General features: G+C 47.5%; 1 protein-coding gene across 1 annotated transcript in view; it reads left to right on the forward strand.

Annotated features, from left to right (window-relative positions):
- Positions 1–570: 570 nt before the first annotated feature.
- The window catches only part of LTBP4 (latent transforming growth factor beta binding protein 4), a 209,793-nt gene continuing 191,066 nt past the window's right edge, over positions 571–19,297 (forward strand). Inside the window, exon 1 of the mRNA XM_088450149.1 lies at positions 571–860. Coding sequence (XP_088306275.1) covers positions 571–860 — 290 coding nt within the window. The remainder of the gene's footprint in view (positions 861–19,297) is intronic.

Genomic DNA, 19,297 nt, shown 5'->3' on the forward strand with positions numbered 1-19,297 from the left:
TAAGTTCTCTCTCCTGCCTTCATCCTCCTGTAAGTTTTCTCTCCTGCCTTCATCCTCCTGTAAGTTCTCTCTCCTGCCTTCATCCTCCTGTAAGTTCTCTCTCCTGCCTTATTCCTCCTGAAAGTTCTCTCAGCTACTGTATATCCATCCTCCTGTAAGTTATCTCTCCTGCCTTCATCCTCCTGTAAATTCTCTCTCATGTCTCCATCCTCCTGTAATTTCTTTATATAGTTCTAATCCTCCTGTAAATTCTCTGTCCTGCTGTCATCCTACTGTAAGTTCTCTCTCCTGCCTTTATCCTGTAAGTTCTCTCTCTGCCTTTATCCTGTAAGTTCTCTCTCTGCCTTCATCTTCCTGAAAGTTTCCACTTTCCAGTCTTCATCCTTCTGTCAGTTCTTCTCTATCCTATCTTTGCACTTTCATAAGCTCTTGTGTCCATCTTCTTCTGCACATCCTCTCTCTGCTGTCTTGTCCTACAATCTATATACATTGGCTCTAGTCTTCATCCTATTCTCTTAGTTGCAGACCTGTCAATGTGAGTTCTGTATGATTAGACTGTCAGGCTGCACAATGACTGCTGTCCCATTGACCTTTCTCCTATGGGTGGCTGGTCTTTTGTGGAACCAGTCCTTGGCTCAGCACCCCGAACCGGCCTTAGGTATCAGACAGGAGAATGAAATGTTGGTCCCAAAAACCAATGTAATGTTTCATGAACTGAGGAGGATCAGCCACAGCAGTACAGAAGAATGGAAAAATAATCACACGTTCCTTCCAAATTCCAAGAAGAAAAAAGTTAAAATCATTTCGAAACAAGTAAATAAAGAAAGAAAATCACTTCACACAGGACTCCACAGTATAAGGTAAGATAAATAAGTGTTCTAATTATGTCTGTATGTGTACAAGTGGGTGAGAGGTCAGGCCTGTGGCCTGATGTATGTGTACCAGAATAAGGTAAGATGACTGTGTATTAGGAGGAGGTGAGAGGTATGTATCCTGATATCTGTATATTAGGAAGAGGTGAGAGGTATGTGTCCTAACATCTGTGTATTAGTAGAAGGTGAGCAGTCTGTCTGTGTATTAGGAGGAGATGAGAGATCTGTGTCCTGATATCTGTGTATTAGGAGGAGATGAGAGGTCTGAATCCTGATGTCTGTGTATTAGGAGGTGAGAGGTCTCTGTCCTGATGTCTGTGAATTAGGAGGAGGTGAGAGGTCTGTGTCCTGATGTCAGTGTATTAGGAGGTGAGAGGTCTGTGTCCTGATGTCTGTGTATTAGGAGGAGGTGAGAGGTCTGTGTCCTGATGTCAGTGTATTAGGAGGTGAGAGGTCTGTGTCCTGATGTCAGTGTATTAGGAGGTGAGAGGTCTGTGTCCTGATGTCAGTGTATTAGGAGGTGAGAGGTCTGTGTCCTGATGTCTGTGTATTAGGAGGAGGTGGGAGGTCTTTGCCCTGATGTCTGTGTATTAGGAGGAGGTGGGAGGTCTGTGTCCTGATGTCAGTGTATTAGGAGGTGAGAGGTCTGTGTCCTGATATCTGTGCATTAGGAGGTGAGAGATCTGTGTCCTGATGTCTGTGTATTAGGAGGTGAGAGGTCTGTGTCCTGATGTCTGTGTATTAGGAGGAGGTGAGAGGTCTGTGTCCTGATGTCTGTGTATTAGGAGGAGATGAGAGATCTGTGTTCTGATATCTGTGTATTAGGAGGTGAGAGGTCTGTGTCCTGATATCTGTATATTAGAATGTGGTGAAATGTCTGTATCCTGATGTCAGTGTATTAGGAGGAGGTGAGAGATATGTATCCTGAAGTCTATGTATTAGGAGGAGGTGAGAGGTCTGTGTCCTGATGTCTGTGTATTAGGAGTAGGTGAGAGGTCTGTGTCCTGATGTCTGTGTATTAGGAGGAGGTGAGAGGTCTGTGTCCTAATATGTGTATTAGGAGGAGGTGGGTGTTCAGCGTCCTAATAGCTGTGTATTAGGAAAAGGTGAGAGGTCTGTGTCCTGATGTCTTTGTATTAGGAAGAGGTGAGAGGTCTGTGTCCTGATGTCTGTGTATGAGGAGGAGGTGAGAGGTCTGTGTCCTAATATATGTGTATTAGGAGGAGGTGGGTGTTCTGCGTCCTAATAGCTGTGTAAGAGGAGGAGGTGAGAGGTATGTATCCTGATGTCTGTGTATTAGGATGAGGTGAGAGGTCTGTGTCCTGATATTTGTGTATTAGGAAGAGGTGAGAGGTCTGTGTCCTGATGTCTGTGTATTAGGAGGAGGTGAGAGGTCTGTGTATGAGGAGGAGGTGAGAGGTATGTATCCTGCTGGCTGTGTATTAGGATGAGGTGAGAGGTCTGTGTCCTAATATTTGTGTATTAGGAAGAGGTGAGAGGTCTGTATCCTGATAGCTGTATTAGGTGCAGGTGAGGAAAATGTTTCCTGATATATGTGTAGTAGAAAGTGTGAGGTTTGTGTCTTGTTGTATGTGCATTACATACATGCCTACTCTCTTGGGACTGTCGGGAGCCTCCCAAAAATTGGGTGCCGCTCCCGGCACCCCGCAAAAGGAGGTAAGTCTCCCGCATCGTCCGCCGCCCCCCCCCCCGGTGACAGACCGAGATCCTGGCTTCTTCCCTCCCCCGCAACGGCGGCGACATGCCTCCGTTTTGGGAAACGGAGGGCATCGCCGCCCCCAAAAGGCAGCAGACTATCAATCACTGACAGTCTGCTGACAGTATACGTGTGGGCTCGCAGACCCGTACTGCACATGCGCAGAATGGGTCTGGTGCCTGCGCAGATTCCCGAACATCGGGAATCTGCGTTCAGCACTGCACGCTACTGCTGAAGTAGGCCCTGTGTCCTGATATCTGTGTATTAGGAGGAGGTGAGAGGTCTGTATCCTGATGTCTGTTTATTAGGAGGAGGTAGTAGGTCTATGTCCTGATGTCTGTGTATTAGGAGGAGTGGAGAGGTCTGTGTCCTGATGTCTGTGTATTAGGAGGAAGGGAGAGGTCTGTGTCCTGATGTCTGTGTATTAGGAGGAAGGGAGAGGTCTGTGTCATGATGTGTCCTGATGTCTGTGTATTAGGAGGAGGTGGGAGGTCTGTGTCCTGATGCCTGTGTATTAGGAGGAAGTGGAAGGTCTGTGTCCTGATGTCTGTGTATTAGTAGGTGAGAGGTCTGTGTCCTGATATCTGTATATTAGAATGTGGTGAGATGTCTGTATCCTGATGTCAGTGTATTAGGAGGAGGTGAGAGATATGTATCCTGAAGTCTGTGTATTAGGAGGAGGTGAGAGGTCTGTGTCCTGATGTCTGTGTATGAGGAGGAGGTGAGAGGCAGGGCCGTAGCTAGGGTAGTGCGGCCAGTGCCATCGCACAGGGCACCACAGGTCAGGGGGCGCTGTTTGGGCCTGTCAAATTTCTGTTTATTATCATTCTTGCTTGTAGCTTCCTCTTATTTCATCCCCAGCATCTCCTGGCCTCTCCTATCTCTTCCCTGGCCATTCCCCATGAAGCCATGGCCCTTATTTGGGTGCATTATGTCCCTTTGAAAAATGAGGGGGGCGCTAATGCTCTTTCTGGCACAGGGCACCAAAAAGTCTAGTTACGGCTCTGGTGAGAGGTCAGTGTCCTGATGTCTGTGTATTAGGAGGATGTGGGAGGTCTGTGTCCTGATGTCTGTGTATTAGGAGGAGGTGGGAGGTCTGTGTCCTGATGTCTGTGTATTAGGAGGAGGTGGGAGGTCTGTGTCCTGATGTCAGTGTATTAGGAGGAGGTGGGAGGTCTGTGTCCTGATGTCAGTGTATTAGGAGGAGTGGAGAGGTCTGTTTCCTGATGTCTGTGTACTAGGAGGAGGTGAGTGGTCTGTGTCCTGACATCTGTCCAATAGCATTAACATTTTCACCTACTTTTGTATAAATTGCGTGCCACACTCAGGGGCCTATCATCGGGGGCTGTAAGTAATCATCTCACTGCAAGGGATACTTAAGTATCCAACTCACAGTGGGGGAAACTTGACACCCGAGCAATTCATCATTGCTCCAGTGCGGGGACAGCTGCTCCGAAAAGCAGCTGATCCCGCTGTTAGTAGCGCAGCTACAGAAGTAGCTGCGTTACTTATCTCTCCCCTTTCGGTGCGGCTACATATGCGTGATCCGAGGTCACGAATGCGCAAATCCACCAGAGAAGTAGTGAGAAGGCAGCAAAGGGATTCGCTCGGATCCCTCTTCACATCCCCGGAACCTCTTCCCATAGGAAGGAGCGGGGATCCAAGAACAAGAGCAAAATGGCGCTTGTTCCCGCAAGCAAACTCCAAAAACTTTTAGTTTTCGGAGTTTGCTGAATATCAGGGGGTCCGTTTGGGACCCCTGATGATGAATGGCCTGGTGACCTAAATATGTGGAAATGCTAGTTTCCGCATTTTTAGGTGTCTGAGCTATTGATCGTTTGATGAATAGGCCCCTGTGTTGGGAAATTCAGTGGGCCGACAGTTGTGATAGTGCATCTGTGTGTAAGGTCCATGGCCCGGGGCAACTGTACACATTGAGCACAAAGTGTTCCTTTAATTTGTCGCATCAGTTTGGCTACAAGTTTATTCAGGCAGTGGGCGGCCAGGGTTGGGGACAGCTCCGGGAGACTTGCCCACTTCTCCGGGCGGTCATGAGGGTCCACCTCTGAATCAGGTGCAATGTCCCTTACAATTGCTTGTTATTACAGGTTGATTAAGCAGGCTGTGCTTTGCTAGTTTGTATGTACATATGGTGAAATATAAAAATAACATTTGGCTCCACTCCATTGATGCTGCATCTCGTTTAGGCAACGCCCCAAACTCCCCACCCACCAGGCATTCGTGAACCTACTTTACTAAAAAATAATAGCACTGGGCATTTAGATTTATCAATGGCAGGTGATGGAAAGGTGAGGTGAAAGCCAAGACCAGGGATATGTAGCCAGGAAGCCGGCTACATATCCAGATGCCTATCATTAGCTCCACGCCTAAATCCCGACACCTGGCATACCGATTGTAGATAAGCTGGGCGTCGGGAGTGAATAGCCCCGCGGAGGGGGGGGGGTTAGGTTTAGTGTCTCCCGGGGGGACTTAGGGTTAGGCGCCCCCTAGGAGGGTTAGGCTAGGGGAAGTGGGGGTTAGGGTCAGGCACCCCCAGGGGGAGGATAGGCACCCACCCCAGGAGGGTTAGGTTTAGGGTGCGATGAAGGGGGTTATGTTTAGGCACCCCTGGGGTGAGGTTAGTGTTAGGCACCCCTAAGGGATGGTTAGGGCAAGAGGGTTAGGGATAGCCTTATACTTACCCTGTCGGGATCTCCATATGCCGGCCTTCCGGCATCGGTATTTCACCTGCCGGGCTGACGTCCGGCGGAATAACATACCGATTCCTGACCAGATAGGAGGAGATTACAATAGTCAAGGAGGGTGATGATAAGAGGATGGATAAGAGTTATGGTTCTATCTTTTTAGTAATATTTCGAAAGTGGAGGTGACAAGACGGCAAGCAGGACTGCATTGCCTTATTGAGGCGTGAGCGAGTGGCACAGTGCCCTGGTGGCAACACCCTGCATCTGGTTAGTAGGGTGTCTGGAACGCTCTTCGCATGCACCCTGCAGTTGTCACAATTGGATGTCCTCGAGTTACCTGTCTCAGGTGGTGATCGGATTTCAACGGAGGCCGGCATGACTGGAATCACAGATAATGTAAATAGCTCTATTTGCAAGACTTGGGTAGCAGTGAAAACTGCCTTTGATGATAAATGACAGGAACTGGAGGGACCGGACTGGGACCGGCAGGAAGACTTGTTGAATTGAACTGATGAACTAAGAACTGGACTCTGGACTGGAACAACGTAGACTGAACTGATGAGCTTGGAACTTGACTCTGGACTGGAACAACGTGGACTGAACTGATGAGCTTGGAACTTGACTCAGGACTGGAATGTGACAATGGCTGAAGGGAAGTCAGGTAATGCTGAGACGAGGGCTAAACAGGGTAATCTGGAAATACTATGACAAAGGCTAGAACTCAGGTGCAGGCTGGATTGGATAATAGGGAATAACAGGTTTCAGGAAGGAATGGGTAAGTTTGGGGATTTGCAGGCTGGACAGGATAATTGGAAATAACAGGTTTCAGGAAGGAATGGGTAGATTAGGGAATTTTAGGTTCAGGGAGGGAATAGGTAGGAAACAGGGGCAGGAGTTGATCCACAGCAGGAAGCAAGGCAGGGTAACATGATGCAGGTTTACAGAGTGCCAGGGACCAACCAGGAGTAGGACTAGCAGCAGAGCACAGGCCAGGAATTGCTGTAACAGGACGTCTGGATGCCAGGTATTACTGTAGCAGGTTTTCGGGATGCACCAGAGGTTGCTGTCAGCAGGCTTACTGGATTGCCAGGTTTGGCTGTAACAGGTTTTCTGGATAGCGCCAGGGATTGCTGTAGCAGGTTTCAGGGAAATACTTGAATGCAGAAACAGAATGAACCATACACCACGGGAAGACGAGATGTTCAGGCCCAGAATGCTATCAGGGAAGGAAACATATACCCTGGGTCTGGCAGCAATTGGTGGATATGGACAGGTGGTCTGGTAGTAGCATTCTGAGTGGTGGAAGGCACAACATGCAGAGGGAGTATTCATCTCTGCAGCTCTGAGAATCAGAACCACAGCTGTGATTCCAATCAGGGCTAGCAGTGGTCACAGACAGAGGAGAGGCCAGGTGTAATAATCAGACCAAATCCTCCAGGCAAATGACACACACAGCTCCATGGGGAAGCTGACAGGGGTAAGTCTCAAGGCAAAAAGGTGCCAACTAGACAGGGTCATGACAGCAGTGTATAGAGCCACCCAGAGCAGCCCGGCAGCTCTGTACTTTCTCCGGCCCCTCGCATGATGTCATGGGTTCAGGGAAGGGGTGCAGCACAGGGCGGCAGCCGGCAGTGAGCACTGCTTCAGCGTTAAGGGACTGAATGTATAAAGTAAAACAAGAGGGTTGAATCAAGGGTGACATTAAAGCACTAGGCTTCGGGGACTTACAAAATTGTAGTGTTGTTAGAGAGCACTGTCTCCTTTCTGTACATTCATACTGGCACTACGCTGATTGTAGAATGTGCCTCGTACCTTTGAGGGGGGCGTGTTATGCTACGCCCAAAGGATGTATCTAGCTTCACATGTGGCGGTATCTATGCTTAAATGCTTGTTGCGAGATATTTCTATACAACATTAGTAATAATTTATTTTGGGAAATTTAGCAGGTATTGATACTAAGATTACTGCCTGCAATACTGGATTTCTTGTTTACAACTAATCGCTGTGATATTTCTTTTCTTCTCACTCAGCACAATCTACATGATAAATGTGATATTTATGCAATAAATTCCAAGTGCAGTTTGACCTTTTGTGAATTCATCACTAAGCATTTATATCTTGCCGTGTCAACTGTGAATATGCTGCTAAGAGGACTTGTGTTTCTGATCCTAATACCATTTAAAGAGGTTGCTTATAGGGAATCAGTATGTACTACCACCTAAACCTAAACCCCCCCGACCCCGCAGCCTAGACCTAAGTCTCCCGTTGGGGTGGGGGGGAGGGGTGCCTAACCTCCCCACGGGGGTGCCTAACCCTACTGGGGGGGGGGGTGGTGTGCCCCGGGAGCCCTCAAACCTAGCACCCCCCCCCCCCCGCACGGCTGTCCGGGCCTTCGGCTTACCTTCATTCTGTATGCCGGGCATCGGGCTCCCGGCATAGGTCTAATGACAGGCGTCAGGATTTCGATGCCTGTCATCAGTACCCTGCCGGAATTTGACAGTAGGGAAGCCGGCGGTCTGCATTTTGACCGTCGGTTTCCTGACTGAATCCCGCTTATAGTCCACCACAAATCTGTGTCTTAACCAGCTACATAAAATATACTACCTTTATATCAAGCTTATTGAGGTAGTCATTATTTTGATGTTCTATTTTAGATATATATTGTTTAACTATTTTTGAACCTATATTTTTTTTATTTTTTTATTACCAGTGGTTTACCACATTTTATTATTATTATGAATTCATTTATTTATTTATTTATTAACAATAACTTACATAGCATATTCTGCACGCTTTACAATTGGGAACATATGATAAGAAATTGTAGACTTACTTTAATGATCATCTCTCTGTAAAACAAACAAACAGATTTTAAATAATTTTGTTGTATTGCCCTTTTTGTGTGCCTAACTAAAGATTATTAATAAAAAATTCTTACTGTCAGTCACAGCTCACACTAGCAATAGTATTAGACACTGAGCTAAGAAGACACTGATCACAGGGGTCAGGCAAGCTGTATTCCCTACAGCCATGGGTCCAACAAGGAGTTGCTGAGAGTCTACAGCAGAGGCTGTAGAGTCCAGACAGCAGTCATTGGCGGCCTATTCATTACGATAAATGGCCCGGTAACCATGCGGAAATGCTAGTTTCTGCATGTTTTAGTTATTGGGCCATTCATCATCAGGGGTCCGAAAAGGACCCTCTGATATTCAGCAAACTGTGAAAACTGAAAGTTTTTGGGGATTGCTTTCGAGAAAAAGAGCCATTTCAGGCGGCACTTGTTCTTGGATCCCTGCTCCTTCATATGGGAAGGAATTTGGGGGATGTGAAGATGGGTCTGCTGCGTCTCCTCTGTCTGTGAGGGGGAGTGATCACACTGATGCCCCCTCCCCTGGATTTGCACCGGGCTGAGGGGCTCACAGCGCTTACCTACCCAGTGCCTCCAGGGATAGGCCATGCCCCCTTCCCCTAGGCCCGGGCCGGCTCTCTACGGCCCTGTGTGCATATGATATGCTAATCCATTATTTGTCAAGGCTATTGTTGACAGTGAAACGCTCCCTATTGAGAATAATTAATATCTGTACTAGTTTGCTACATGTGCATACTATGAAGTGGCTCTGATTGTTACCTACACCATAGAGCTGAGAAAATTTACAAGGAACAATTTCCAATCAGCCATCGGCATCTCATATGGTAGCTAGAACCATCTGAGAAATAGCATTATAAAGTGTCAACATGTGCATGACCAATTCGGAGTGCTAACAACCTGAGAAGCCTCCCACATTTATTTCTACACTGACTGTGATATTATGTTAATAATATCTCAATAAACTGAATATTCTTAGCAGTCCCAATATATATGTGGTGTCAATACATCTAGGGCTAAATGAATTCTGAACCATAGGAAAAGCTGCTATGGAAGTAATATATGCCAGCAGTAGCAACTAAATGATATTGTGCTATTCTCTGTCAGTAACTATTTCTGACATTGCAACAAAATGTGCAACATTCATGTGCAGGATTGTTTGTATGCATGCATGCTATTGGGAATAACTAGATACAATACTCTCTCTGTATTCTACGCTGTGGATTTAATTTATTTCAAAACACTAAATATTTCAATCAGTGTAAGGATATTTCTATACGAATTTATTAATCCAATATTAACAATTGATCATCTTTATGAATAATGACATCTGAGGTGTGAGATCAACAACACACCTTTAATAAGTCTGTATTTTCATTTGATAATAATTGATTTCCTGACCTTCTTTTATCTTATGCACCTATTAATATTGGGAGTTTATCAAGTAATTCAACTTCACTGTTGGTATAGACAGGAATTATAAGCCAATAACAGGTGAGTTATATATAATAGTTTAACCAATTAATATCCTGGTCTAGTTGAAGTATTTCATTATAACATACTCCAATTACATCTAGTTACACAATATTATCCTATAGGGAATAAGATTTATCAGTGGACCTCGCTTTTTAATTATGTGTATTTCACATTATTTTTAATTCCCCCCTATTTTTCTTTGCACATACACTTGTATTGTCAGTTTGTATTTTTTTTTTTTTTAAAACCTTTATATTTCACTGTATAATCCCTTTGATTTGGGATAATCTTAGTATAATACCTAATAAATGTTATATTTTATTAAGTTAATTATTTTTGTGCGCCCAGTAACGCAACCCCTGATTTTCTTTTTCTTTTTCAACTCCACGATTCAATTTGGTTGACCAGGGCTACACCCCCATGATTTAACATATTATTTATTTGATTATATTTGGGGCCTAACGTTTATAAATTTCAGGCCCTCATTCAGAGTCTCTCGCAAGATGCGATCGGTCACTTGCAAAAAGGGACCGGGTATGCAAATCAAGCGATCGCTCTTTGCGCTGTAAGGATGCCCTCTATGTCTTAGTGAGCGACGGCAGTTAGCGTACGCTCTACTATCAAACCTCCCACCTGTCACTCGCAGCACACGTCATCTCCGGGAAGAGTCTGATTAATCGTGAACATCGAGGGCCATCGGAGCTGCTCGCAGCGCTTAGGGTTGACCTAACCTACCCCAAGCACTGCGAGCAGTTCAGGCTAAAAACAACCAAGTCACGTGTCCAATGACGCTACTTTGCTAATTATGCACACCCATTAAACGCCCTTCTGACGGTCAGACACGCCTGCGTTCGCACATCCACACCCCCGTTCACAAGTACCTTCCCCTGTTACCACCCACAAACGGCACTATCTGTCACTCAAAGCAATGACCTGAAAGTGGCTTGTGAGCTAGCAAAATCAGATCGCAACTAATGACTTGCGCACGTGCACTGCGAATTATACGCATGCGCAGATGTGCGATTATCGCTCCCAGCGAGCGAGTGTGCCCTAACGAGAGTCTCTGAATGGGGTCCTCAGTCTACAGATACTTTCCTTCTCTCTGTCCTTTTCATGTGCATATGAATGTGCAAGACACCCACTTTCAGTTTCTGCAGATGCTGTAATACCACCTGGTGTGTCTTTAAACGCCACCATCGGTCGCACCATCGAAAATAGCACCAGCCCTATGCTCTCCATTGTGAACGATGAAGCATCTGTGGGCCTGATTCAGCAGGGATTACAACTGTGATTACTCACGTAATCGGCCGATTGTTGCGTTTTGTGCATATGCATCGCAGTGCGTGTGTGCGAACCAGCCACTGCGATCGGGACTGGAGTGACTATGCAGAACCATTGCATAGTGATTGACAGGAAGTGCCATTTGTGGGAGGTGGTGGGGGTGGGTTGGTCGGTGAAATGCAGGCGTGCCATGGTGTTTGATCACCGTTGCAGGGTTGTGCATAAATTAGGCACTGCGATGCCATACGCAACTCGAGTACTCAGTGTGTGCGATGAGGTTAGCAATTCCTGAGCAAGTTCACAGCTTGTGCAAGTGTGTGTGAGGCTGCGATGGTACCAATGTTACCGATGGTTTTGCAGTCTTGCTAAACATTAAGGATGTGTGTAAGGTAAGGTGGGCGTCCCCATGTAGTGCTGCGATGGTATAGCTATCGCAATGATTTAGCATATCATCACAGTGCGTCTGTTTAGCCACCTCCCAGTCACCGCCCATGAACGCCTAGCACTTATTACTAATACTGCGCATCTCAATCGCAACTGCGCCTTTGTCCATACATACTGTGTGACGCATGCGCCATACTAGGTTTTAGTACCTTTTGCACACGTGCAGTAGCAAACACTGTGAGCATCAGCATCAGCCCTGTATGAGCAATGTAGTTCAATGTAGGTAAACAAGCCGAGGCTCACAGGCGGTTCTAGAAGAACAATTCCCAGCTGACAGCCCCTGATCACACTTGTAATACCATAACAAGCGAAAAATCCATCGTATGCCTAAATTTCCCAATACCGTATGGCTTACGTCCCTGAAACCATTGTAAACTCAGACACAGAGGAACTTACTATAAATGGGAGCATCACCCAAAATCAGAGAACATACGAGAAACCCCCAAACAAAGATGAGCTCATGACAGGATACTGAAGAGATGGAATCTGCCATTTACAGTTTTTTTCCATATTATTCTACAATCGCTTTACATAAGTCTCCCTCAAATATTATAATTATACCAACCTAGAGTTATTTGTACTGGTCTGCAGTTTATTTTATCTGTATATACTCTCTTCTCCGTCCCTGAGTGTCTGTTTATATTGGCAACTACACTATAACACCCATCACGGTAACAGCTTATAAAATACTTTCCTAACAGTACCCGCAGTGTACAGAGACCTGAGTAACAATCTGGTTTGACCCTGACTTGTTATTTCTAAGATATCTAAACACACAGACATATTAAATCCCTCAGTAATAAAATCTGAGTATTCCACCCCTTGCTGGAGATACTGAGACTGATAAGCATGATAAGTTCTTGTATAATCCGGGGACGCTGACAGACCTGCACTGGGTCATTTACAATGAGCCCCGATGTGAACAAGCCTCAAGGACGATGGAATTAAACAGATGAGAAACCCATCATCTCTTCTGATATACACAAAAGGGAGCATTCTAGTTGCTTAAGACAGAATTAAAAGACATTTTTGAGAGAAACATCACACAATTATACACAACACACAAACTTTATTTACATACAAAAATATGTGAGGTCGTAATGCTAACCATTACACCAACTGTTTCGCCCTAGGTTACTCTACCCCCCCTCACACTAACTACCAACACCCCAGTCCCAGCAGCATTCACACTCCCCCAAATGCACATTCACTACCAACATCCCAGCAGTACACAGACACACACTCTCTCCCCTGCTTTCACTGCCAACATCCCAGCAGCACCCAGACACACACTCTCTCCCCTGCTTTCACTGCTAACACCCCAGCAGCACCCAGATACACACCCTCTCCCCTGCTTTCATTGCCTACACCACAGCACCACCCAGACACACACTCTCTCCCCTGCTTTCACTGCCAACACCCCAGCAGCACCCAGACACACACTCTCTCCCCTGCTTTCACTGCCAACACCCCAGCAGCACCCAGACACACACCCTCTCCCCTGCTTTCATTGCCTACACCACAGCGCCACCCAGACACACACTCTCACCCCTGCTTTCACCGCCAACACCCCAGCAGCACCCAGACACACACTCTCTCCCCTGCTTTCACTGCCAACACCCCAGCAGCACCCAGACACACACTCTCTCCCCTGCTTTCACTGCCAACACCCCAGCAGCACCCAGACACACACTCTCCCCTGCTTTCATTGCCTACACCACAGCAGCACCCAGACACACACCCTCTCCCCTGCTTTCATTGCCTACACCACAGCACCACCCAGACACACACTCTCTCCCCTGCTTTCACTGCCAACACCCCAGCACCACCCAGACACACACTCTCTCCCCTGCTTTCATTGCCTACACCCCAGTAGCACCCAGACACACACTCTCTCCCCTGCTTTCACTGCCAACACCCCAGCAGCACCCAGACACACACTCTCTCCCCTGCTTTCATTGCCTACACCACAGCAGCACCCAGACACACACCCTCTCCCCTGCTTTCATTGCCTACACCACAGCACCACCCAGACACACACTCTCTCCCCTGCTTTCACTGCCAACACCCCAGCACCACCCAGACACACACTCTCTCCCCTGCTTTCACTGCCAACACCCCAGCAGCACCGACACACATTCTATCCCCTGCTTTCACTGCCAACACCCCAGCCGCACCCAGACACACCCACTGCATTTACTACCAACACCCTAACAGCACCCAGACACACATTATCTCCCCAGCTCTCACTGACAACACCCCAGCAGCACCCAGACAAACTCCCCTGCTTTCACTGCCAACACCCCAGCAGCACCCAGACACACCCACTGCATTTACTACCAACACCACTAACAGCACCCAGACACACATTATCTCCCCGGCTCTCACTGACAACACCACAGCAGCACCCAGACAAACTCCCCTGCTTTCACTGACAACACCCCAGCAGCACCCAGACACACCCACTGCATTTACTACCAACACCCTAACAGCACCCAGACACACATTATCTCCCCAGCTCTCACTGACAACACCCCAGCAGCACCCAGACAAACTCCCCTGCTTTCACTGCCAACACCCCAGCAGCACCCAGACACACCCACTGCATTTACTACCAACACCACTAACAGCACCCAGACACACATTATCTCCCCGGCTCTCACTGACAACACCACAGCAGCACCCAGACAAACTCCCCTGCTTTCACTGACAACACCCCAGCAGCACCCAGACACACCCACTGCATTTACTACCAACACCACTAACAGCACCCAGACACACATTATCTCCCCGGCTCTCACTGACAACACCACAGCAGCACCCAGACAAACTCCCCTGCTTTCACACCAACAAAGCAGGAAGGGCCATGCACTCCAGGCTCTGCCCTGCCCCTTTTATGTATATTGATGCCATTTCCTTGCTGGAGATCTGTCCCTAGAGACTGGACTCCAGGGTGGGGGCCCTGGGAGAGGGAGGACTGCGGCACATGCCCCCAGGCTCTCGGCTTATTCCTGCTCTGGGGCACATAAAGCAGAACCTGGAACAATGGGAGGAGGTCAGTGTGCCCCCTTCAGGGCTGGCGCCCCGTAGGCGATTGCCTTCCATTGTCTCCTGTATTTATGCCCCTGCACCTTGTTGAAGCTCTTCTGTTGCTGCTCATTGCAGCGACAGAGAATATTACTTTTGGAAATTTATCAGGAAAAGACATTGTGGCATCTGAGCGAAGCTCATCTCTACAGCAACAATGGCAGGCAGCAATAATAGTGGTCTTACCACTCGCAAGGCCAGCCAGTTGTCAGTAAGTGCATGCGTGAGTGATACAGCTTCCTTGTTCCCGCTTGCACACCGAGGCTTCCAGTTCCAGGTTCAACATAAAAAAAAGTTTGTAAAAAAAAAAAATTATAGAAAAAACATGAAAAAATGCTTTATTTTACTAATAAAACGTTGTTTTTTTTTCCCCCGTCAGCTTGGGTTAGCACTGACAAAAGCCATCGCCTGGAGTAGGACTTTCATAAATAGACCTCAAAAAGTTGTATTACTGTTAGCTATAACCAGTACAGTAGCTTATCTAGTAGTCCAGGCATCTCAGGCAAAGTGACAGACCCAAGGGTGCCGAGAGAGGAGACAGAGTACTACTTATCTGGGTCCGGGCTTGACGGAGGGCCCCTTCCCCCCCCCTGCTGACCTGTCAGCGGCAGCGGCCTGTGTCTCCCCAGCCCAGCACACACTGCTGTGTGCTGGACTGCAGTGGGTCCAGGGAGGCTGCTGCCATTGATCAGCAGCAGCAATCCCCTCTGCCTGTCCCCTCACACTGATGGCCCCCTCCCTGGATTTACACCCACTGTTCTTTTATTCACTGGGCAGTGGTCCAATCCAGGAAGGGGGCAGGGCTTTATGGGTCATAACACGCCAGGCAGCAAGCAGTCGGGAGGGGGATTGGCTTCCTGGCCAGGTCAGGCAGCAGCCAATCAGGGGAGGGGGCAGGGCTTTGCAAAGCTCTGTTGCCCCATAGCCAAGTACTATTGGATCTCCGCCATTGACGGCAAAACCATCGATTGTCAATTGCCTTTCCTACTCTTAAATTTGGCAGTTCTCTCAGAACAGGTGACAGTCCTGTTAAATCTGAAAATGGGGGTTTGACTCCTGTAATATAGGGGTCTAGTTACTAAGGGGAGAAAAGGTGGAAAAACGCTAATGACAGAGAAAATCCCTGTACATACTGCTTCTCAGTATGTACTAAAGGGATTTTCTCTACCTGTAGCCTGCCAGCGCTAAGTGCAGGCTGCAATATCACACTGCAACTAGGGGCACTTAGCGCTGCCATAAACACCTATGGCAGCGCTAAGTGTCACAGGTATTACTAAGAGGCGATGTCACTTACCGTCTGCTGACTTCTCCAGCGCTGATATCACTGCCGGTATAGCTGCCGGTATCTGCTTCTCTTCACTAGAGAAGCAGGACTTGAGCTGTGTCAGTTTGGCTGTTTTTAAATAAAGTTTGTTGAAAAAAAAAGTCACTGCTGCTCCTGCCTGCCGGAGCCCGGAGACGGTGAGTAACACTTCGGCCCACGGGTGGAACACCACTGAAAACGGGATGTTGGGGAGGGGTGCGCCCTCTATGGGTGGCGCCCCTGTGCGACTGCTCAGGTCAAACACCCCTAGAGCCGGCCCTGCGGCAAGGGGGGGACTTAAGGTTCACCCTCCTCGGCTGGTTTATTTTTAGTAACTGCTGCATTAGCCAGCTCCTGCTTCGCAGCAGTAGCAGGTGAAGCAGGAGTGGCATTAACGCAGAGTCTTAGTAAATAGACCCTACAATTGCACGATAAATACCTGCATAACTCTCACCTCCATCACTCATTTAAAACAGCACTAACCATATAGAAGAGGAACAGAAAGTAAACAAATAGATAAAAAAAATTGGAGAGGGGTTCGAGGAAACACAGTAAGTGATAGCCATAGCAGCTGCCACAACCTACGGTACCTCAGTGGCATAACTAGGGTCTTTGGAGCCCAGGGCAAATTTTAAATTTGTGCCCCCCCCCCTCCCCATAGAAAATATGTTTTGCGTGCCTTCGGCGTGTGTCAAAAATGGGCGTGGTCAAATGAAAAGGGCATGGCTACAGAAAATGGGTGGGTCAACATGACACTCCACCAATTTCTTGTTAGTCTGGGAACATTCCTTTCTATTCCATATGCACCTTACCTCACAATGTGGAACCTCTGAAGAAATACATCCTCCTTGGGATGATGGCGTCTTCAGTCGGTATTCACTATTCATGTTGGTCACATCGTCCGGAAGATGCCTGTTTGTGTAGGAATATTAATAAGGTCATCATCATACAACAGCAGATCAACCAGACTCATTCCCCCTGTGTAACTTCCTGCCCCCTGCATCTCTCAGCCGTACCATCATCTCCCTCCCTGTGTTGTCTCTTCTTAGCCACACCATCGCCTCCCCCCGTGTCATCTCAGCGCACCATCACCAGACCCTTGCGTCATCTCTCAGCACAACATCACCGCCCCCCTGCATCGTATTTCAGCACACCATCACTGTCCCCCCCTGCATCTTCTCTCAGCACACCATCACCGCCCCCTGCATCATCTCTCAGCACATCATCACCGTCCCCCCTGCATCGTCTCTCAGCACACCATCACTGCCCCCCCTGTTTTGTCTCTCAGCACAATATCACCGCCCCCCTGCATCATCTCTCAGCACATCATCACCACCCCCCCTGCATCATCTCTCAGCACACCATCACTGCCCCCCTGCGTCGTTTCTCAGCACACCATCACCACCCCCCTGCATCATCACCGTCCCCCTGCATCGTCTCTCAGCACACCACCACTGCCCCCCCTGTTTCGTCTCTCAGCACAATATCACCGCCCCCTGCATCATCTCTCAGCACATCATCACCGCCCCCCCCGCATCATCTCTCAGCACACCATCACTGCCCCCCTGCGTTGTCTCTCAGCACACCATCACTGCACCCCCTGCTTCGTCTCTTGGCACACCATCACTGCCGCCCCTGCGTCGTCTCTCAGCACACCATCACTGCCCCCCTGCATCAACTCTCAGCACACCATCACCCCCCAGCGTCAACTCTCAACACCCATCACCTCCCCCCTGTATTGTCTCTCAACACACAGACACACACTGACACATATACATACACACACACTGACACATATACATACACACACTGACACATATACATTCACACACACACACTGACACAGATACACACACTGACACAGATACACACACACTGACACACATACACACACCATTCACCACAAACGCAGCCAGCCAAGTAAAAGTCACCCTTCCCTACCCCCCCTGCGGAAGTCCGACCCCCCCCTCCCATCCCTGCTCCCTGCAAAAAAAAATATACTCTTACGTGGCTGGTCCGGAGCAGAGAGAGCGCCGGGGACAGAGAATGACCCTCCAGTCACCTCTGGTGGCACCCACAGCTCTCAGTATAGAGAGAATGGGGAGACTACCTGGGAGGAGCTGCGCGCTTCTGCTGCAGCTCCCCCTACAGTCCCCCAGCAGCACCAACAGGCACACTTGCCTGTTTGTTCTATTTTTAGTCCGGGAGCAATGGAGGTGCGGGGCTGGGGGGGGTATGGTGTCCTGGCCAGTGGCGCGCCCCTCTGCTGGGCCTGCCATGGTCCCCAGGGCACGTGCCCCGCTTGCCCTGCCCTGGTTATGCCACTGCGGTACCTACATGGTAAACACAGTCCTGACTGCAAGTCCTGACTGCAATTATGTCTGTGGAAGCCTATGGAGATGGGTGCAGCATTCATTGCCTTTCGGTGCTATAACCTTGTCCTTCACTGTCTGCAAAGGTAAACAGGTCACTTTAATGAAAACAATAAAATTAAAGGGGCAAGAATTTAGATAGAGCCCATCATTGTAGTCTTCAGCTTTCTACATGTCGTCTGGGATCTTCAAGGTAACTGAAGCCCCAGATAGCTGAATCAGTCAGGACATAATCCTACAGCCAAACACTGCTGTTCAACCGGACGTCTTGGCTAAAATTACCCACCCTAGCCCCCAATCACCGCACTCATGTGGTATATTAAACTGACACTTGGCTTAATTATAGAAAAAGGGAAAGTAAGTACTCTCTTTTTTGGGGCACAAGAATCTACCTTGGATTGTAAAACTTAACTTTGAAGCTACATACACACACAACAATTTAGTAAATGAACGATTTTAGTAAATGATTTTCGTTCATTTTTTTCAAGGGAAAAATGGATGAAAATCGTTTAGCAAAATCGTTCATTTACTAAATGTAATGGACGATTTTTTGAACTACAAACGATTTTTGCATAGTCCCTTAATGAAAATCGTTGAGTTGGTCAGTCTGACTGAACTACAAACTACAAACGTGAACGCGCATGAACGATAATCGTTCATCGTTTTAACTCAGAAAGTGAACTATAAACGATATCGTTAACGATAATCGTTAAAAAAATCGTTGTGTGTGTATGCACCTTTAATTTGTCATAAAAGAATCATAGGAAATGAAAAACTTAAATTATAAACATACAATAATATACGTATAATAATTGCAGAACGCCATATTAAAAAAGCTAACACTTGTATCATATCAAACAGCACATCAGAGAGTGGTCAAGATTTATGTAAATAGATTTAATAATCCAAGGTACCAATACCACAATACAAAATGTAAGGGAAACCACCCCTAATTGGTTCTGATGCAGCTGTAGCCAAGGTGAAGTTTTAAGTTTGTATATATATTTTCTATACAAGGGAAAAATATCCCAATATCTGTAAAACAAGCACAATCCAACCGCATATGAATTAATAGCAGATGATTAACAGTTAATAATCTATAATCTTCTGAGGAAGAAAAAAGCAAACAAATGAATATTCAGATCACAATATAGGACAGCATTTTTCCTCATAC

This window comes from Taudactylus pleione, unplaced genomic scaffold (genome assembly GCF_031769625.1).
Source record: "Taudactylus pleione unplaced genomic scaffold, aTauple2 ptg000507l, whole genome shotgun sequence".
Taxonomy (NCBI): domain Eukaryota; kingdom Metazoa; phylum Chordata; class Amphibia; order Anura; family Myobatrachidae; genus Taudactylus; species Taudactylus pleione.